The sequence below is a fragment of the Mercenaria mercenaria genome, chromosome 5 (genome assembly GCF_021730395.1).
Source record: "Mercenaria mercenaria strain notata chromosome 5, MADL_Memer_1, whole genome shotgun sequence".
NCBI lineage: Eukaryota > Metazoa > Mollusca > Bivalvia > Venerida > Veneridae > Mercenaria > Mercenaria mercenaria.
In genome coordinates, this window is record NC_069365.1 from 13,945,056 (window position 1) to 13,968,556 (window position 23,501).

The 23,501-nt window shown below is 33.4% G+C and overlaps 2 protein-coding genes across 4 annotated transcripts in view; both read left to right on the forward strand.

Annotated features, from left to right (window-relative positions):
• Positions 1 to 4,992: 4,992 nt before the first annotated feature.
• The window catches only part of LOC123558117 (uncharacterized), a 42,357-nt gene continuing 23,848 nt past the window's right edge, over positions 4,993 to 23,501 (forward strand). Inside the window, exons 1-5 of one of the 3 annotated variants that reach the window (XM_045349994.2) lie at positions 19,419 to 19,570; positions 21,731 to 21,865; positions 22,116 to 22,238; positions 22,674 to 22,781; positions 23,177 to 23,318. In XM_045349994.2, coding sequence (XP_045205929.2) covers positions 19,514 to 19,570; positions 21,731 to 21,865; positions 22,116 to 22,238; positions 22,674 to 22,781; positions 23,177 to 23,318 — 565 coding nt within the window. In that variant the 5' untranslated portion in view covers positions 19,419 to 19,513. Of the gene's footprint in view, positions 5,147 to 7,397; positions 7,533 to 19,418; positions 19,571 to 21,730; positions 21,866 to 22,115; positions 22,239 to 22,673; positions 22,782 to 23,176; positions 23,319 to 23,501 lie in introns of those variants that run through there. The other 2 variants (XM_053542739.1, XM_053542738.1) reach the window with 2 other exon arrangements.
• Positions 7,747 to 10,464, forward strand: LOC123556493 (uncharacterized). Its single transcript, XM_045347259.2, has 4 exons — positions 7,747 to 7,905; positions 8,306 to 8,413; positions 8,830 to 8,971; positions 10,168 to 10,464. Exons 1-4 carry the CDS (start codon positions 7,762 to 7,764, stop codon positions 10,275 to 10,277), a joined length of 504 nt encoding a protein of 167 aa, XP_045203194.2. The 5' UTR covers positions 7,747 to 7,761; the 3' UTR covers positions 10,278 to 10,464.

A 23,501-nucleotide genomic window follows, 5' to 3' on the forward strand; every position in this document is an offset into this window, starting at 1 on the left:
TAGTTCAACAAGTGCTCGAGACTGTTAGTTTTCCAAGTAAACGCGCTTACTCGAAACGCACATCTTTGTTCTAGCAATCCACTGGTCGAACATGTCACTCTTAACTAGAGATAAACCGGTCACAGCGCGAGACAGTTCGAGAAACGAACCAAACCTGTAGTCCTTCAGAGCCAAATCGACAACGGGAAACACTCAAAAATTCATTGGGGCAATGCCTGGTGATTAAGCTAGTTTGAACTTTTAAACTATTCTTGAAACCGCGGGTCAGTGTTTATGTTCTTTCAGTCGTTTCTTTTGATATTGAGCTAAAACACGTATTGAAATTAAAATTAAATTAAAGATAACACCTCAAAATGTATCTATCTCGAGTCCATTTTCCTTAAATACCTTTCCCCGTGCCTATCGGTCATCCCGGGTTTCTCACATTTTTAGATGTGTGTAAACGTTTAACATTTCCTTTCTAACATTCCAATTTTTGATGCTACCTGCTCAGGATAAAAGGAGTATCCCAAGACCCATGATCTAATTGAAAGAACTGAACTCAGTTAACCATCCCCGTGTCTTTTTTATTTTGCATGAAAATGTTTAATTTAGTAAAACATACACATTTCTCACCCGTAAGGCATTTTTCCAAATAGCTTTTCTGCTTATAATAGATAAGAACTTTATTTTTTGAATTGTGTTTTTAAACAGATCCGACACATATTAAATCAATTGAAGACCTTTTATAGTTAATATTTTTAGCTCAGATTTCAGAGAATTTCTCTGGTCTCCGCTAATCCATTAAATGGACATCAGTTAATCAAAGGCTGTTTATAAAGACAAGGTGTAAATTGATAAGATCAGTGGCAATGCCACACCAGACTTGCTCTGCTAACTCATACATACTTAAGGAATCACTGCATGGCTATTCTATCTGAGAAATAAGACTAACCGGATACATGACTTTATAATTCATTTATCTGCCTGTGACCAGAGACAAACGTCCAACATTTAAAGATTTAAAAGATGATAGATATTTAAACTATAAAATTTAGATGCACAATTGTCTGTTCACAAAATCAATCATTTAGTATGTTATATCAAAGTCATGACAAATATTTAAATTTAGATAATTTTCGAATTTCTTGTTTATTCAAAATATTATGAATATAACACTATATTGTTTCATCTAAACAAACACGAATTTTATCTTACGCTTTTTGTAACTCGGTCTGATAAAATATGAAAAAATGTTATGTGAATAAAATATATGCATATATGGTAAAACATGTTTTACAATACAGCTCAAACTGAAATCGCTGGAACACATGTTTTACTTTTTATTTTTTGATTGGGTTTAACGTAGCACCGACACAATTATGGCGACTTTCCAGCTTTGATGGCGGAGGAAGACCCCAGGTGCCCCTCCGTGCATTATTTCATCACGAGCTGGCACCTGGGTAGAACCACCGACCTTCCGTAAGCCAGCTGGATGGCTTCCTCACATGAAGAATTCAACGCCCCGAGTGAGGCTCGAACCCACATCGATGAGGGGCAAGTAATTTGAAGTCAGCGACCTTAACCACTCGGCCATGGAGGCCCCTGTGTTTTACTTGAACTCCACGTTTGGTACACCTATCCTACCTCGATCAGATAGTTGGAGCACTTATAGCTTGAACTTCTGTAACAGTTAAGATAACATCTTGTCCATCGAATATCAGAAATGTGCGAGAAGATTTGCACATTTCGGTAGTGTTTACTTTTTACATTTCATATACATGTACATATATGTATTGGCAATTAAAAGTGAAACTTTCTATATTCTAGTTATATTCGCCAACCATAATTGCTTGGTGTATTTTTTCACTTTTAAAGCAGCATGCCTCCTTCGACAACAAAAATAATATTTTCTTAGATATCTTGAAATAAATGCTATATATTTCTTACTCAATGTAAACTGTCTCGATTATAGATATCTATAGTTACTACTTCAGCTATAGCACTATATATTACTATTGGTTACGAAGACGGGAAAATGTCTTTATTGCCGCGGCGGTCCGGGGTTCGATTCCCGACGCGGTCATCTTTTTTTCTTGATTTGGAACTTTTAAAATATTTTAGAAACAAAAATTCATATTCTAATGTTCATAATAAGACCAAACTTCAATTTGAAAGAAAGATTATTTTTTAGCCAAATCTGGAGACATGCTGCTTTAAAGCTATTTTACCTACCGTATTAATTAATATGATTATTAAAGAAGACGAATGTCAAATGGGTGTAGGTATGGGGGCCTCCCCAAGAAAACACTTTAAAATTTTAATGTCATGATTCAACATGAATCGGATAATCTACTTAACAGGAGCTATTTGGTCTGAAGGCTGCATGTAAATCATCACTGAAGTTAGAATAAATGTTGTCTTTTATCTGATCTACTCGATTCTCGGACATGCCTGAAACGTATTTACTTTACTTAAACAAAAACAAATGTATAGCAACATAATCATCACACAATCCACTGGGACGACCGGTACAGTTTTATACAATGTTTTAGCGCCAATGAAAATGACGTCAGACGACCTTAAAAAATAGTATGCTTTGTTACTAGGGTAGAATCAAATTAGGTTAACCGTAGCAATTTATTGTTAAGCGTATAAGCTTAAAATGTATAAGTCGCGGAGCTCGTGTTTCCATGGTAACGCATTTATCTCATTTTTAAACAATTACATAAAAGCCGCTAAATATTGATCATTATTCAGAGCGAAAGACATACAAAATTCGGCAAATAATGGCTATTCAAAATAGCTCAAATTAAAAAATGCTCAGAATTACGTACTTTCAAAATAACAACTATTAATTGCACGTAACGTCATTTTGTAGTAACAATGTTTTGAAGCGTTTCTGCGGTAATTTATCCATTATTTCAGCTTTATTTTATGTTTTTCGGTGGTTTATCGAAATATAACGGTGAATTATATCCCGATAAACTCACTGGCCACTCAGTGAAAATTATCAAATCTGATACCCGGATTAACGTCAAAAAGTTTACCGAGCGTACTGAAAGCCGGAAACAATATGACGATGACGTCGTTAAAATGACGTCATCTTTGCGATGCTTCCTGATAAAATTTCCCGCAAATTTCGACATTTTATTGAAATAAACACAACAAAAGTAGAGTTTTAGACATAAAATAAACAGAAAAATTGTTGGTATCGATGTAATATCACGGTAATTTCACTCGTGAACACCAAAAGTTGTTATTTTCACTCGTGGCTGCGCCACTCGTGAAAATATCACTTTTGGTGCCCACTCGGTGAAATTATAACGTGATATTACATCGAAACCAACAATTATCCTCTATTTATTAAACCAGAAAACATCAGATCAGAGACAGGTAAATGATACTTTTCAGAAGAATATACAAACAAATTTATTTTGTCTCAAACGTTGACGTATATCCTCACGTAAGCTTCGGGCTGGGCATGCGTACATACAAGGTTTAAGGTATAGGTTATAACATATGCACTAAATCGCTGTTTTTCTTTCTTCTAAATAAAGGTTGCACACGTTAATTAGGACCCCTTTTGAATGTTTGTAACATTTTCTTGTAGAACATTGTCAATGCTTAATAAAAATCAAAAGAAAAGTGGAGATCATTATTGATGCATGAAAACTATTTTCAGTTAAATACACAAAATATAAGACCCCAAATTGTAGTTGTATAATCTTAGTTTCCATGACAAATATTTCTGTCATGTTATCATCATTCCATTATGAAAATGCTACGTGTATGTCAAGTAAGATCTGTCATGTGATTTCAGCAAACAACTAAAAAGAGAATAAGAAAAATAGCGAAAAAAAACCCCCAAAAAACTGAGGACTACCTCAATCCGTCATTATGAGACTACCATTGTTGGCGCCATTTTCCTGTATGCCTATACAGTATACTACCTCTTTAAAAATCATTTATTCCCGGAAGTAAAGAAATTGAAAGTACGCACAAAAGGTCCTTTTTGAAGTTGTCCAAACGTGTCAGTATACCTTGGATGTGAGATGTTTCGGTAATTGAGAACTGCAGACATAGACATTTCAAAAATATTTTCAAAACGAATTTCACGTAATAAATGTTGATTCTACAGAAACGTGAAATGGCTTACGGACGCTAATACCTATAAACCTGGCAGTTACAGGGTCATTCTAAAAATAGACGCAGAGGCTGATTCGGGAATGTGTTTCATCCCACCTAAATCAGGGGGTGCCTTACTGACACATATTTATTTATCCCCTTGATATAAGTCAAATACGCTAGTTAATTGATGTAAAAAAAAAAACAACATCACAACAAAATTCAAGATTTCGGTTGCATGCCAAAACGTTAGCCTGGCTCCCTGGCTGCATGGTTATTTTCTTTATATAAATACAAGAACAAATTTATTAGACAATTTTAAGCCTCTAGTAAATAGCACATTTTTATCTGATGGCTGAACAGTAAAAAATGTCAATGTAGAAACAACCTTCTGGAGTTACTTCCTTCTTAATGAAGAAAACTGATATATGTAAATAAGAACAAACATAAGGACGGGAGCAAGTCTAGCCATACGTTTTTCTCGTTGAGTTAGTGGAAAAAGATAATTTCTATTAGAATATTGTGATATACGTATTTCTCGAAGGTCTGTCACAATGTTTCGAAAGGATACATTAATTGGTAAGATTTATATTCCACTGCTCTGAAGGGCTTGTTAACAAGAAAAAAATGTCTTTTTTTTCTTGCATTTTGAAATCAATCGGACGTCACTCAAATTTTCTATGTTCTTTACAGTCATACGCGTTGCCATTGGTAAAATAAAAAAAAAATACAGTATATTTTAAAAGTAGACTGAAGCCAATTAGTGAAATATCTTCCTTCTAGGAAAAATCAGCTAGAGTCCAATCATTTTCTAAAAACACTTACATGTTTTGAGCGTGGCTATTTCTAATTGGCGTTTCACTTGTTTTCAAAGACCAACGTCCGGGTCAAAACTGTGTATATATATACTCCACAAATGCCATTATGAACAAAACAGACACAAACGTTCATCAGCACACAAGTCTTTGTCCACAAGTTTTTAATGAAGCTTGGAAAAGTGATGGACAGCCAGAAAACCGTACTCTGTACGATGGAGGAGGTAAGTACTCGATTATCATTTTAAATTTCAATTGTTATTTCTTTATTTCTTTATACTGTTTCATTAAAAGAAATTATGTTTCTTTAATAAAAAACAATTTCTAGAGATGTTTTCTATATTAAACTTTTGCATCAAGTTAAATAAAAAAAAATAAGTATTGATAATATACATTTTGCATTATGCTCTGTCAGATACACCTGATAATGTTTGGTTTATTACAATAATACATATACATACACAAGTTCTCTCTCTCTCTCTCTCTCTCTCTCTCTTACTAAAAATGTTTGTCAATGAAAATCATTCTTGTAAAGTTTCATTTCAATCAAATGAGTATATATATAGATTTGAAGCTGATGTCAATTTTAATATCCACAAAAAGTCAACTTTACAGAAGTTCATTGAAATAAGGAGTATGATCAAAATTTCATTCTAATGTTTCTTAGTTGCTGTACGATTTCCGAAGAATCAAATGATATACCTAATAGAATTCTAGCAGTTATTCCCTGTTTGACATTGTCTGGACATAAATCGACATAATATTTTTTCAGTAATGTTTTATACGTTAGGTTTTGAGGCCACTTTTATTAATGGAACGACATTTTATTTTTGGTAATGTTTTCAAATCAGTGCAATTTCATGCCATTTATATCGGATAATAATTAATTTTAGCAAAACAAAAATGCATCGCCTCAATAGTCCTGATAGTACAGGTAAGAAAAAAACAATGAAATGTTTGTATATGTGGATATGGGTTTAATATCCGACGGAGTTGCTAAAATATTTGTATTTTACTCTTTACATTTTCATCTTTAACACACATTCTAATGTGAGACGATGGCAATATGAAATAGTATGTAAGTCTGTTGTGTATTGTAATACTTTTTTTTCAAATAAATGCAAACTATAATGTTGTATACACTATCAATATGTTATACACATGTTTATATTAAATAACTTATACGTAGTTGCAATCAATGCTTGGATAGAAAATTTGTGCTGAAGATCTCAAGAATCCACTGACACAACTGGTGAAACTTACCTGTGACCGAGCATTATGAATAGTATTTTGCATTGAAATGAAAAGTATTACATGATAATAACAATGAAAAATATATTTTTACAAAATAACACTTACTATCAGTATTATTATCTTGGATGTTGTATTCGACTCTCATTGAATTTGCCAAGTCAGATCAACCTCAACTCTGGTTGATTTGTCCGGTCAGGTCACACGAGGCTCCAGATTGCCTCGTCTGACCCGGCCTGACAAATCCACGAGAGTCGAATGCAACATCCCAGATCAAGCTACTGTTATATTCATCTTTTAATTGTATACCTTCTACATTTTGTTTTTGTCTTTTAGTAAAAGATAACTAAATGCACATGCAATATAGCGCGCAGAATATATACAATGCAACAACTGATTGTCACACTTTCATCGTTATCGCTTTATCGAGTTATATTTTTATAGGAATATAAACAAAAATGGTATAAATTATTTTCATTTTTGAAATTTAGAATTAAATTTCAATTAAAATAACATTGCTATACAAAAGTTCTTCTGCCTTTTCATAATTACTGTGAAATAAAAGCCGTATTTATGACAGAATGTATGTAGGTATATAATAAAGAATATACTTAACAAATAATCAAGGCCTTCCAGTGGTTTATCGTCTAATTTACCACTGTTCAGAGTTCAGATGCGTAGGAATTGAACCACGAGGGCGTTAGCCCGAGTGGTTAAATACTGAAGCATCTGAATGATGAACCATGGTAAATTAGACGATAAATCACAAGAAAGCCTTGATTGTTTTCATTCTGACATGCTCATTGACATATTTTAATAAATATTATGCTGGACTTCATTTACCCGAGGAGTAATGTATCGGACGTCATGCGGCATTTGGACGTCATAATTGACGTCATAATGCTCTCTTACCGGTCCGCGCGTCAACCGTTGTTTATCGCAGAATATACAGAGCTTGATTTTCTTCTTTGTTTAACTGGAAATCAAATCGAGCCATGTTAGAATAGTATTTAACGATCATAATCATGTATTAAAAGCGTCAGAAATGCATCAATCTTCATTGAGGGCAGCATGCTTTGTTCGCCTCTGGTTTTCATATATTTTGCATGGATAAATAAACTAATGAAATATTAAGTATGACTGTAGCATTTTCCGCTAGATCAGTGGAAATTCATAAGATAACAATTTGACAAACAAGATTCATTTGTTATTATTTTATTCCAGGAGCCAGTAGCAAAAGGAAAATCCAAAAGACATGTAACAATCGCCGTCGCAGCTCTTGTGGCACTTTTTATTGTTGGTGCTGTCTCGCTTGTCGCTGTCTATTTTGGAGGTAAAATTGCCACGGATACCATTCAGGTAAGCCCACTTTCATTCTAATTAAGTGTTAGTAATATCATATCATTGGTTGTTTATAAGGTTTGAGGTTTTCAGAAGACGATTTTGTATTGTGTCTTCTTTTAGAACGACATTGCATTCATATGTGTGCCTTTCAAAGCTCAATATTGTTTTGGATTTCATGTTCGTGTTTTATGGATTTAAAAGTAATGCTGCATTAGTGCTATTACAAAAACTGTTAACATAAACAATGGTAATTCTCTTTTTCGCAGGAGGCATCTTAGTGTTTCATACAAAAGATGGACAAGCGATAGAGGAGACGATAACAGTGACACACACAGAAGAAGATATTGGGCTAAAAGACGGCACGCGTATCGTGTATGATTTCAGTAAGGTATGTCAAAATTTTTACTTTGGACAGCAATTGTGTAGTTAAATTAAAATCTTATGTATGTATTTCTGATCCAAGACAATATTTTGGTCAATGGTTACTACTGACGTGTATTTCACTGCATGTTGTTCAGTCCCATTATTTTTTGTTGTTTTCGGAAGTGTAGGTATACAATTTTTGTGGATAAAGGTCTACGAATGACTAAACAATGTAGCAAATATACTACTAGTAATCTAAACATGGAAATACTGTATTTGAATAGCTTGTCATTTTATTCGGTATGTACTAGTATCCTATATGATAATATTTCCAAGTGGTTTTCAGTTGTATATTCGGAACTCTTATCAGATTGACAATATGTTAAAAGCATGAACACTTCTCATATTTCTATATTTGAATTTAGGGATTTATGACCATGAAGATCACTGAAGATGGAGAAGATATCTGTTACATAACACCGTTTGAGAGAAAACATGTGCATGCACCATCGGCCGAGGAGTTCAACTCAATGGTAAGATTTGGAACTTTTCTTTTACTTCTAAGGTATGACGTGCTCAATGACCCTTTCGGCAAATGTTGTACGAATATTTATTTCAGATTAAGTAAAACAAAAACAATATTTAAAGCTTCTTCTAATGTAAATCACTATACAATATCTTTTTCATGTAACAATGGAAAATTCTACCGTTCTGTTCCTAGTATTAAGTTACAAGCAAACATAACTGCAGGTAATACTTTTTATCTTGTTTTTGCTTATCTGAGGAGAAGAAATGCTACTGTCACAGAATAGGACTTTAATGTTAAAACGGGGAGAAAATGTGTAGGCGGTCAGGTAGCTCATTCGGTAAAGCATAGGAATGGTATTCCGAAGCACCGAGTTCGAGTACCGTGCTGACTGCACAATTTTTTGAATTCTGATTTTTTCAGATCCAAGAAAATGTCAGCATCTCCGAACAAATGGATTTCTATGTTGATAAATCTAGTACCGTGAATCCTTCCGTGTTGTCTGAAAGATCACTTGGAATGTGTGCCGGAAGCAATATCTATTGGATGTCGACAGCAATTAAAGGTAGGGAAATGTTATATTCTTGTACTTTCAATCTACCTGGAGGTTAACTTTTTCTAATGGGTCTGCAAAGTCAAGGGTCGTCAACAATTTTTGGTTAATGATTTGAACCCTTTCTGAAGATCAGAGGCATATATTTATTTATTTTGTTGGGTTTAACGTCGCACCGACACCATTATAGGTCATATGGCGTCTTTCCAGCTTTTTATGGTGGAGGAAGACCCAAGGAGCCCCTCCGTGCATTATTTCATTGCGAGCAGGCACCTGGGTAGAACCACCGACCTTCCGTACGCCAGCTGGAAGCTTCCTCACATGAAGAATTTAACGCCGCCCCGAGTGAGGCTCGAACCCACATCGATGAGGGGCAAGTGATTTGAAGACAGCGACCTTAACCCCTCGGCAACGGAGGCCCCACCAGAGGCATATATTTTCCATATTTAATTCAATGTTTGCACAGTTTTGGCGCTGTATCATGCATAATTTCTTAACTGGAAAACATGTGTCATGCAATTGCTATGTCAGTTCAGAATACTACATGATGATAAGATTTGCCTAGCAATCATCATCCCATCTCACCTCACCTCCGTGAGAGTCTGTTTTGCCTCTCCATACTTTGTCATAATGCTTTTTATGCAGTCATTACATTCATTTTAAAGTAAGTATTCTCCTCCTCGCATGGCTGACGTTTTATAGAAAGATTAAATCGAGACTATTTCGTAAGAACGAGACAGTTATATCACCCTATGTCGATATACAGTAACCCCGGATGTCTCCTATGTGCTATCATAGCATAAATTCTTCGAATAAATTAAATAATAAGAAAATAAACAATACAATCATAATACTGAATATAGTAAAACATAATATAAACATGTACATTAACTAGCAGTGATCTGACACTGAAACGTGGCGTCACCACCAAACGAATAAAGTCTTCCATTTTCTATAAAAAATGTATAGACCTATGTTTTAAATTAGTTCAGTCCACCAATGTTATGTTCTTTGCTCACGAGAGGTAGCCATCAATTTTATGGCATTCGTCCGTTACTTTGAATCAACCAAACAACATGTCGGATTTCGCCTTTTTCGGTTTCATAGTAAACATATTCAGTGCAAACATATTTTTATTTGTAGAGACTCGGGTGAATTGACATGATTTCTTAATATAAATATGCTTTCATTTTGTTGTATATTTTCAGGAGGCCAAATAGAGCGACAGAGGCGAGGTTGCAGAAGAGTTTGTAGGTTCTACTGTAATTGCTGCCCACGTGATTGTGGTTTGAGATGTGGCCTTGAGTGTTCGTGGTAAACAACATTTCAACATAAGACGTACGTGTCATAGACAATTTTTGACCAAATAATTGTAGACTGTGCTTGACACACGGATCTATTATTTACTCTAGATCCGGTTGTAATAATTAACAAAACATGTAAATGAACAAATTTTGTTATTCAGAAGTTTACCACAGGTGTTAACTATTAAACCATGAAATTTATTATTGCGTTTTACTTACACTATAGACCATTTTACTGGCCCCTGAAAGCAGGACAGAAGAACAGAACACAATTTCTATTTCAGTAACATACATTTACAGTATCTCGTTACATACATACAATTTTATATTTAAAAATGTCATGGTTACATGATAAACTCATACACTCATTAAGTGGTAAAAGAAACATAAAGCAAATTGTAATCATATTTTGTGAATGGAGAATAGACGTTCACACATTTAACGGATGTTATTGTTATATTATAACTGCACGGTATGATATCGTACGTTATACATATTTTACAGGTTATACAGTACGACATGTCAACATATATTTTAAGGAAATAGGATGAATATGCAACAGGGAAATCCTCCTAACTTTTCACAAATGCCTTATACATGCATTAAAGCGGCATGCCTCCAGATCATTCGACAACAACAAAAATAGATATCTTAAAATAAATGCTATATTTCTTAAGAAGGCTTTGAAACTTAATTACTGACAAACTTTATGTTACGGAAACACATGAGAATTTGCAGTTTTTACTACTTTTTACGACGAAAATCAAAAAGCGTTTGTCACGCTTTTACTCCAGGTAAACTGTCTCGATTATAAATATCTATATTTTGAAGTCATTATTCACTACTTTAGCTATAGCGCTATTGGTTACGACGACGGGAAAATGTCTTTATTGCCTTGGCGGTCAGGGGTTCGATTCCCGACGCGCGGTCATCTTTTTTTCTTGATTTGGAAATTTTAAAATATTTTAGAAACAAAAAATCATATTCTTATGTTCATAATATGACCAAAACTTCAATTTGAAAGAAAGATTATTTTTTAGCCAAATCTGGAGGTATTCTGCTTTAAGAGTACTAAGTGAAGTAAATTTCACTAAGGATGTATAAAATATAAATTACAATATTGGTCAAAATGCATAATTGACAATGAACTAGGTACGAACGTTATATATCTGTATCATCAGTCATCTGTAATATTTCGAAATAATATCACATTTTACCACTTCTCAAAAACAGTGAAAATAAACTTAGTTCTTTTTTATTGAATACATACATGCATGATAAATTCAGTTCAAACACTAAATATCGATGTGCTCTTTATGTAAGTCTCATAATATATAGGTTATGAAAATACAACACAAAAGTATGAAATGTTCTTGGACATATCTAAATTGGTCAGTATAGTGTATACGTTGTAAACTGTATTTGTTCTGTACGTTTTGAAATATTGTTTATTCATTTTGGTATGTACATTGTGTAAGATGGTCTGTAAAGTTTGCAAGTTGTTCTGTTAATTTACAGTTATTTTATGTGTTTTGTAAACGTGACATCTTATGTAATATAAAGTTGTCATTTGCATAGAAATGCACAAAAAACGTGCAACGCACATAACAACTTGTAGAATGATCAGAAAAAAAATTAAGAAATGATCAGAACAATTACTCAAAATAACTTTTGCGAGACTGGACACAATATTAGACTAAATGTGCATATCATATTAGCCGTACCGAGTCCAAACCCTGTTTCACCGATACGACAAAACCAAGGACAATATGGAAAAAAGGACCAACACAGGATTTGGTCGGTTAAAGTCCACAGTACGGAATTAAATGAGGAAGTTTCCACCAATTAAGATAAGATTAGAGAAGAAATTTGTTTATTAACGTGACCTGTGCGAGTATATAAACATAATAACATATAATATTCAACCATTAAACACATTCGGCCCAATGGGCATATAAGTCACCAGGAATTACAATACAAAGAACATGCATTATGTCACATGAAATGAACATTCCTGTCTGAAAATAAAAACAGAGATAAAATAAATCAATCATTTATATATCATACCTAATACAACATACTAATAACATGTGGGAAGCACATTTATTCGAGCACTTAACAGATTTGATCAGTTATCACATGATCATAAATGTGAATCCACATAAACATCTACATATAAATATACTGAAAATAAATAAATTTTCTACTTATATTATTTGGTTTTTATTTATCTGGTGTTATATATTGCTTTCCTAAGTCCCCACAATTCGTTGACAACTTGCATGAAACAGAAATCTGAAAATTGTTGACAACTTGCATATACACAAAATGTAACAGAAATCTGAAATCTAGACACGTTTGCTAAAACTAAGGATTGGTAATATTTTGTATAAATGCTTAAATATCTTACACGTCTATTTAAAAATGTTGGCAGATACTTAACAATAATAAGGGAACACTACAAAAAAACTAAAACATTAGAAGTAGGCTAAAAGGTATATGTAAATTATCTTCTTTCTTGGAAAAAATAGCAATAGTCAAAACATTTTCCAAAAACACTCATATGCCTTAGGAGTGGCTATTTATAATTCCTGTTTTTCTTCTCCTGCAAGATCAAAGTCCTATTCCAAATTATGTATGTAAACAACGCATATATTAATATGAAACAATCGTATTAAGTGAACATGACATCACTACCAGCTGTACATGAGGCTTTGAAAAGGGATATATAGCCAGGAAACAGCACGCTGTACCTACAATACTATCAAGATCATTTTTTTATAGCTGAAATGTTTTTTACCTGGCTATGACTTCTTTCCTTTCATAGAGTTTTTTTATTGAGGGCGTTCCATCAAAGACGACAAATGTGTACTGAATCACACACTAGTGCTTTTTTCTATTTTACAATTTTATTTGTTGAATAAATTATACAAAACTATATCTGATTTGATTTAAAAAAAAAAGAACACCTTAACAAATCCGGCTTCACGCCATATTTTTCTTTGATCATATTATTGAGTCGGCTAAAGGCTGAAAGCCTTTTGACGAGTCCTTGATATCCAACGATTCTCTAAATGGACCGAATAACATGTGAAGGGATGTAGTTCCATTAGATTTCTCAAATTTCAAACAGTTCACTGCATGAATGAAGTTAAGTTGTGTCAATTCCCTTTGCTATGACCAATATACGATGTAATCTGTCATATTTATGACTTGTAATTGTGCAATTCTCGAATGTAACTCATTAAGCATAAATGTGCATTTTAAGAATTGCGCAGGCTTACAAAGCTTGGGTAACATCCAGCGAAAGACAAAAAATAGTTCCAGTAGGGCTCCAGATAAGATGCGTATTAGCGTAAATTACGTATAGAAATAATGCAAATACGCATGTCTAATAATTTCTAAGCGTATAAAAACGTATATAAAATTACAGAAACGCACACAATGCTTTTTTAAAAACAAAATCTGAATCGTCTGGATGCGTTAGGTAACATAGCCGATCAGCCTTAATTCTCCCACATTGAACGTAAACACGCATCGTATGATTTCTATAAACTTTGCGTGGGTTGAATTTTGCAGTCAGTAAACGGATAAATTATCGGAAGAAGAAGCTCTTACTGGTTTGTTTAGTTACTATTGATATTAAAAATGATTTTAATTCTTATTTTTCGAGAAATAAACAAATCGGCGAAACATTAAATTGTATTTTCTTGTAGTTTTTGAAATCGAAAGTAGATCGTCTATGTTTGGCGAAACGAAACAATTTTTTTATGAAAAGATTTAAATAAGAGGTAATTTAACCGTAAACTTCAATGTCAGATACTGCAAATTGCTGCTAAATGTCTTCGTATCATCACAATTTGTAAAATATATTGTTCAAACTGGAGAAAAGTGTAATCGTATCCGGATATAATATTTTGGGTAAATATCGAGCTGTGTTATGAAATTTTAAGAAAAAAACTAAAAACAAACTGAAACTGGTAGACTATACTGTCAGTACATCAATCATTAGCCGACTCTGGCCATTCAGGCCTTTGATATGTTCATTGTGAATGAGCACACACATTCACACGCACACGCACACGCACGCGCACACGCACACGCACACGCACGCGCACGCACAAGCACACGCACACGCACACACACACACACACACACACAAAATAAAATGTCCTTAGGCGGGAGACATTGGTAACTCTGTTACAAATTCTTGTTATCTGTTAGCTCTAGCTTTAAAAAGTCTAACTATTCTAATCACCCCGGCATCACACCTTGGTTAAAGTTTGCATCATTTAAAGGCATATAGCTTTGAAAGTTATTTTTCTTTTTCTATGTCAATTACAACCTCACTGTGACAAGTTCCATAGCTCTGGCATGTATTTTGGGCAAATTATACCACCTTTTGGACTTAGATAATCCTGGTTAAAGTTTTGAGTGCAAGTTACTATCTCCAAAACTACGGACAGCTCTTGTTTTAATTCTGTTGTTGCATTATACTTAAACATACATGTAATAACATTCACAAAACATGAATATAATATTACTTTTGTTATGTGCGCAGGATGTTTTTTCCTGTACCAATAGCAAATACTGAAATGACGTCGATATTTTAAATATTATTTATAAAAACTTGTTTATTTAACTTTATGTAACATCTGCTAAACAAAAGGTAACATTATAGCAGAACAGCAAGGAGACGTACTTTTGTTTTCCTTATACTGTAGATACCCATGTATTATTATTATTAGGTGTGAACGTCTGTTCAAGATCAAACGGCCTGTTATTATCAGAAATTAGCGTGCCACCTCATTTCAGTTTGGTTGTTCAAAGTTTCATATCGGTTATAAATAATAATCTGTCTTTAGTTAGTATCATATAACAATTCCACGAATTTTACTTCAATTACATTTTATTAACTTTGTATTAATCTACTCCACATAGAAACAGTGTAAACATTTAGAGACAAAATAGCAGAACTATGAACACTCGGGACAATATACAAAGTGACATGACAATAACAACCACAATATGTATATAAAAGTACTGCAATACTGAAGCAAAATATACGTTTTTATAATTATAGAATTTTACTCAAGTTTTCAGAGAAGTGCGATGTTAATAAAACAATGACAGTTGTAACATATTTATTACTGGTAAATGCTCAGTATGTGCATTCATTGTACAGAAACCGCAAGTAATTTAAAGGCAGTATATGTTTGTACATAATAATTTTAATTACAAGTCAGCATTCCCGAAGGTGTGGTCTCCCGAAAATGACATTTAAGAAAACATAATATGTGACAAAAATAACAAATCCCGATATTATACATGTTTTAAGTATTTGCATGGGCCAATATCAATCCGGGAGTAAGGTCGATCATATTAGTATAATTATATTTAAACTTGTTCAATCAAACTCTATCTAGCCTTAATAATAAATTAAATACAATTACTACATTTGTTATTTGTGCAGGACCATCCTGCCTTTCACATATAATGACAGATGTAATAATATTATTAATATTATATTCGTTTTTATTAGTTTATATTTGTATAACATGGTTTATGAAAGATATTAATGTCCACATTTTCTATTCGCTCAGGACAGACATCCTGTACCGATAACAGATATAATATTTCATTTACGATTTGACGAAAATTACTCTTTATTTTTAATATTTTCTACAATTCATGGGATGTGTTAGAAACGAAATATACAGGGTTACAGATTTAATATTATATTTGTCTTTGCAAAAGCTACTATCTTAGTTTATAATGGTAAACAAAAGTCAAAGTTAACAAGGGTTATGAAGGATATTCAAAATATCGCAGTCCACATTAGTGCAGGACAGTCATTCTAAGACGATAACAAATATAATATTGTAACGATCTAGCCAATATCATTTTAACTCCAGATATAAATGCATGTAGAATGTAGTAAGCTATAAATTCACGCATAATATATTCCTAGTCCTATACCGGTTTGCATGGAAATTTAGACTTTCTTCCGCGTATTTTCATGCTTATGATATCTATAATACATACACCATGCTAGAGTCATTGAAATACACATACTATCTGTTGCCCTGCCATCAATGCCATTTCTGGCAAGGGCTACAATTTTCTTTCACGAACTTGGCAATGACGCCATTAACAAGTGGGCAACTCTGCCAAGACAACCATGCCAAGCTAGGCACCGTATGCCAATATGGCCAGACTTGATGATGATGTCATCTACCAGATGGTGACACCATGACAACCCTGCCAAGCTAGGCACCGTATGCCAATATAGCCAGACTTGATGATGATGTCATCTACCAGATGGTGACACCATGACAACCCTGCCAAACTAGGCACCGTGTGCTAATCCAAGACTATAAATACTTGGCAGACCTTGGCAGTTTTGTCAGTACCTGGTTAGAACTCACACTGACCACTTGGTTACACCCCACATATAAGTATGCCAAAATGCCTTATGAATGTTTTACAGCAACCTAGATGGTACAGTAGAGTCACATATAATTGGCAGAATTTGGCTGAGACGGATACCTTCCCAGCTATGAAACTATAATAAATTCCTTTAATAAACTACATATCTCCTGACCAGATATAACATGACATTCACAAGCCAAGAATAAAATACTATTTCTTATTTCCAAATACACCAGGGACCCTGAATAAACTGATTTCTATTTACTATACTACCAATACAAGACTACCATTATTTAGACTTAACACAGATTCCTTTCAACTACATAGCTTAACTCTATTCATCCATCCGAGAGACAGAACCATCAACCAGATTTCCTGACAAGACCGTATAGGCAAGACGTGACACTGTTTTTGTCAAGCCTTTCTATACTAGTCTTTAGAATTGTCTGAACTACATCCAGATGAAGAACTTTTGACCGGCGTAGGCGAGCGTTCAGTCCACAGGTAGACGAGGAACCAGAGCCATAATACAGATAGACCATATCCGATTTTATTGTTTGTGAAATGACATATAAATAAATCACTGTGTTTTAACTTTATTTCAGGTGTCCGTGTAATTTACGCCCTACATCTCCCTATTTCCCCCACGTGTGTTTGAGAAGAACCCACGTTTGGATATTGACGTGTGCGCGGGCTAGCAGATCCCGTGTACGTTTGAATATACTCTTTTACTTTTCAAATCGTAAACGGAAAGGCACTTTGACGTTAAGGCTGATAATAAATATAATTTTTGTAGAATATACTTTAATTATCGTCATTATTTCAGAATTATTATAAGTGCAGGACTGTAAATAATAAGGCAGCCCGCACAGATAACAGGTGTAATATTTTATTCTTAGTGTTGCAATAGTATGAATTTATTACATTTTTTCTCTCAAAATAATCTATTGATCAATAAAAATAACATTAATAATGAAACATATTGCAATAAAATCTCACTTTAAGATTTGCAATGTTATTCATGTGTTTGCAATAGTGTTTCAGTTTTAAATGCTAAATCATAAAGTCATTAAAAGTTAAAAAATAACAAGCAATATTAGAAATACTTGAAATATTTTCGTAAGTTTAGAATTTGCTAACAGCTGGAAAAGTGACGCCGTCTTTAACAGAAATCACCAAGGACGTGCATATCTCCTTGAAATTTCTGAATAAATATACTGACCACCTTTTCCAATATTAATTGATCTGTACAGCTTAAGCACAACGGCTTGGCCAATTCACACCTTCATGCGTGCCTAATCTTGGTCTGTTTTATCAGAAAACACGTTTTAGCTCGACTATTCAAAGAATCAGGTTCCATAACTCTATTTTGCATTTTTACAAAATTATGCCCCTTTTTCACCTTAGCATTTTTTATGTAAGCTGATATCTCAGTACCCACCAAAGGGAATAGATTGAGGCTACACACACTTGTTAAATGTCATAAGCTGATATGCACTACATAGGTTCCATAACCCTGTTTTGCATTTTTATAAAATTATGCCCCTTTTTCGACTTTTATATTCATTCAATTGACAAGTCGAGCATTGCTGTCCTTCGACAGCTCTTGTTTGTACAAGTCCTATTACGAAATGTTTCACTGCACATATAATAAATGTAAATAAGGTTGCCGGATTTATAAATACTTGTGCTTATAGCAAGTTGGTTATTTTCACTGCGTGATTTATCAAACGTGCATATTTGTTATTTGCACGTAACAAGGACATCTAACCTGTCATGTTGGACAGCTGTTCACTAATTCATCACCTTTCGCAATAGTTCTAAGAATTTGGACCGGAAATTACAAAATAAACACAATAGAAAAATCTTAAATAATGATAAAAGCGATAGCAATTAAAACGCTTTTTGGTAAATACACATACAGCCGCATGATTTCCGACACGACCGACTTAGCGCAGCGTGTAGTAAATAATTATGATCGGTGTGCTACGTCATTTTGCGAATGCGGATTTTCAATAAACAATATATGATGTCGTAGAGGTTTTAATAAGTTTTACATGAATCTTTGTTTTTAATTTCATTAAATTATTACTGGTCTAAATAAAAAGTAGAGTGTTGGCAGTTCATGGCCGTGGCAGTTGTCCCTTGGATGTTTTGTATATAAGTCAAGAGAAGAGCCACGGGTCTCTATAGGCGATTTTTGTAATTGAGAACATCCAGAAACAACATAAAACATTTTGTAACATTTATCAAAACTTCTGGAACTTTTTAACTTTTGACAAATTTGACCGGAAAGTAATATCTCAAAAGAATAAAAAAATCCTCCACCAATACCCAGACATGCACTAAAACATAAGGGCTTTGAATTAAGGCTCCTTTCTATATACAGTACATCTAATTATGATTTGGAATACACACAGGTATCGACCTGTAATTGTTAACAGGTCTCAAAATTCAAATTTCGCTGGGCCTGCGATTGATTAGTTTGAATGAAAAACGGCCATAACTACGCAGCGCAGTGAAACAAAAAATAAACAAATGAATAAAACAAAACAAATTCTCAAATCGACCACAAAAGTGGGAAAACTGTCACAAACGACGGTACCTTTCGACCACAAACGGTAGTTGGTAGTCACAAAAAAGATTTTCTAGGAACACTTACATGTATCGAGAGTGGCTATTTCTAATTGGTGTTTTTCTTGTTTTCGGAGATCAACGTCCGGGTCAAAACTGTATATATATACTCCACAGATGCCAATATGAAACAAAACGAACACAAACGTTCATCAGCGCACACGTCATTGTCCACAAGTTTTTAATGAAGCTTGGAAAAGTGATGGACAGCCAGAAAACCGTACGCTGTACCATGGAGGAGGTAAGTACTCGATTATTATTTTAAATTAATTTTTTTTCTTCATTCATTTTCTTTCAAAGAAAGTTATTTTTAATAGAAAATATATTATAGAGCTGTAACCTATATTTGATTTTCGCAGAAGATGAATATGTAATAAATGATCAGAACCTAAATACATCAAGAAAAATACGATATATATTTGTTTTTGTAGAAAATCTAAGACGAATTTTTAAAAGGATTAAACGTTTTGTTATTGTACATTTAACATTAGCTCTATGAGACATAGATGAAAATGTTTAAATGCTATTATTATAATAATACATAAATATACACATGTTTAGTTGTAATAAAAGAGGATGAAGTTACCTCTCGTATAAAGAAATGGTTGGATTATATGAAACGCTACCTACAATTTTTTCTTATATTCTAAACAGAAGTTCTAATTAAACCCCTAAGATTTCATCACTGGTCTTTGCAGATATGCGTCAATTAGACTTAAATCACTCTGTTAAATCTTCGTTTATAAAAGATCATTCATGTAAAATTTTTATCAATTGTGTTAAAGTTTGATTCTCAGCAATGTCAAATTTAAATTCGCAGAAGTCAACTTTCGGCAGTTCTTTGGAATAATTCATTTTAACAAATCAAAAATGTATCGCCTCATGCAATAGCCGTGATAGGACAGGTAAGAACATTGAAATGTTTGTATTTTGTAGGTATTGGTTCAATATCGGACAGAGTTGTTAACATATTATGTATTTTACTCTTTAAATTTTCATCTTTAACATAGCATTATATGAATCCATATAATTCTAATGTGAGATGTTGGTAATACGAAATAATGTGGAAGTCTATTTATGTTTTTTTCCTTTTTAAAAAAATAAATCTTAACTATTACGTAGAATACACACTCGATATGTTGTACACATGTTCAATTTACATGTAACTGCATTTAATGCTTGGTTAGAAAAATTGTGCTGTGGAAATTTAACTCAAAGAATCTACTGACACAGCTGGCGAAATTTACTTGTACATGACAATAACAATGAAAGATATGTGCATTTTTGCAAAATAAAACTGAAATCATGAAATTCATTTCATTTTTTCACTGAGACGTCGAGTTATTTCGAATCATTTGCCATATCTAGGATTATGATAAGAGTAATAACTTGGAAAAGTTGTATATTGTTGTATATCCGCATCGGCAATACAATTAGATATCATAATAACACTTGTCACGATCATAATACAACATTTGACGATTATATAAACATATTTGACAATCATAATCATGGTAATAAAAGCGTCAGATTTGCAGATATTCCACATTTCTGGCCGCATGATTCGTTCGCCTCCACTTCAAATATATTTTGTTTCAAGTTTCAAGTTTCAAGTTTATTCAATAAGTTCTCGATTTGTATACATACAAAAACATGAGATAAATAGAAGATTTCTCAACAAAAAACATTACATATAGTCACGCAAATACGAGGGCAACACATTGACATTGTTCTAACTGAGGAAACTATTTATAGGTATTCAAACATCATTCCAAGGTTAAAAATAGGTCAGATTATGTCATTCAGAGAAGCGTGTCGCTAAGTGTAATTGAAGTAGACACATGTGCTTGCTTGACCACTTATTCGTAACGGGATAACCATTTATTCATAACGGGATTACACGTGAGGAAGTAAAGAGATAAACGCTTAGTATGATCTTACTACGTTATTTAAGAAGAATTTAATGATATATGCTTTTTAAGAGTAATATTTAAAAAAAAAATTGCAACCAAAAATGTGGAAGTAATATTCTTCGTAATCTTCAACATATTCTGTGTAGTGTACAGTACAGTTGTAAAATAGTCTTAATTCTTGAAATGGTTTAAAGTGTACTGCTGGGACAAGAGTCATGGTTGACTTGTGGCTAATTTGTGAGTATTTTAGACTTTTATGATAAAAACTTAAACTAACATATTTAAAATATACATATGATTTAAATAAGTTGGTAACCAATGGTGCAGATTTGTACTTAGGCTATGTGCATTTTCATGGACATCTGATTTATTTTGCAAGGATTAATAAACAGCTTAAATATTAAGTGTGGTTCTAAAATTTTCCGTCAGAATGAAAATGTATAGGACAACGACTTGACAATCAAGATGTGTTTGTTATTTTATTCTAGGAGCCAGAAGCAAAGCGAAAATCCAAAAGACATGTAACAATCGCCGTCGCAGCTCTTGTGGCACTTCTTATTGTTGGTGCCATCTCGCTTGTTGCTGTCTACCTTGGAGGTAAAATTGCCACGGATACCATTCAGGTAAGCCAACCTCCATTCCAACTAAGTGTAATGTCATACCATTGGTTGTAAATTGCGACTGCCGTTTTGCAGAAGACGACTTATGTATTTTGTCTTCTTTTAGAACGACATTGTATTCATACGTGTGCCTTTCAAAGCTCAATATTGTTTTGGACTTCATGTTCATGTTTTATGGATTTCAAACTAAGGCTGCATTAGTGCTAAGTTACAGAAACTGAAAACATAAACAATGATAATTTCTTTTTCACAGGAGGCATCTTACGTGTTTCATACAAAAGATGGACAAGCGATAGAGGAAACGATAACAGTGACAGACACAGAAGAAGATATTGGGCTAAAAGACGGCACGCGTATCGTGTATGATTTCAGTAAGGTATGTCAAAGAGAATGTGATCGTAAGATATTGCTAATAGCCATGATTTGTAGAGGCAGATTTTTAACAGTGGTTAAGTCATTCAATCAAAAACTAAAGTAAGTATTTCTGATCGATGAAAATATTTTGGTCACAGGTTACTATTGACGTGTATGTCATGTGTTGTTCAGTCCCATTATTTTTTTCTATTTTCGGAAGCGGATGTATACAAATTTTGTGAAATAAAGGTCTACGAATGAGTAAACAATGTAGAAAATATAGTAATATAAACAAGAAAATACTGTATTTGAATAGTTTGTTTTATTAATCGGTATATATTAGTATGCTATAAGATATTATTTCCAAGTGATTTCCAGTTGTATATTCGTAAGTCATCTCAGATTGACAATAAGTTAAAAGCAAGAAATATTCCCATATTTCTATATTTTAATTTAGGGATTTATGACCATGAAGATCACTGAAGACGGAGAAGATACCTGTTATATAACACCGTTTGAGAGAAAACATGTACATGCACCATCGGCCGAGGATTTCAGCTCAATGGTAAGATTTGGAACTTGACTTTTACTTACAATTTCCATAACGTATGATGTACAGTTTGACCCTTTCGGTCAAATGTTGTACAAATATTCATTTCAGATTAAATATATCAAAAACATTATTACATGTTTTCACTAATTTAATCCCTTTACAATATCTCTTTCATGTCACCATTAAAAAATCTACCGTTCTGTTCCTAACTATAAGTTACAAGCAAACCTAGTTGCAGGTGATAATTTGTATTAACGGGGAGAAAATGTGTAGGCGGTCAGGTAGTCCAGTCGGTAGAGCATCAGAACGATATTCGAGTCGAGTCCCGTGCTGGCTGCACATTTTTCTCACCCTGTGACACTACACATTCTGAGACAATAGGCATTGTTTTAATTCTGCTTTTTCAGCTCCAAGAAAATGTCAGCATCTCCGAACAAATGGATTATTATGTTGATAAATCTAGCAACGTAAATCCTTCTGTGTTGTCTCAAAGATCACTCGGAATGTGTGCCGGAAGCAATGTCTATTGGATGTCGACAACAATTAAAGGTAGGGCAATGATATATTCGTATACTTTTAAACTACCTGGAGCTTATTTTTTTTTCTTAGCGATCAGCAAATTTCAAAGGTCGTCAACCATTTTTAGTAAATTATTTGAACCCTTTCTGAAGATCAGAGACATAAATTTTTCATATTTAATTCAATGTACATACATTTTGAGGCACCGTATCA

Coding starts and splice junctions, on each gene's coding strand:
- LOC123556493 (XM_045347259.2), top strand. CDS start 7,762: ATGGTAATTCTCTTTTTCGCAGGAGGCATCTTAGTGTTTCATACAAAA. Junction 7,906..8,305: donor TCGTGTATGATTTCAGTAAG/GTATGTCAAAAT, acceptor ATTTGAATTTAG/GGATTTATGACCATGAAGAT. Junction 8,972..10,167: donor GATGTCGACAGCAATTAAAG/GTAGGGAAATGT, acceptor GTATATTTTCAG/GAGGCCAAATAGAGCGACAG.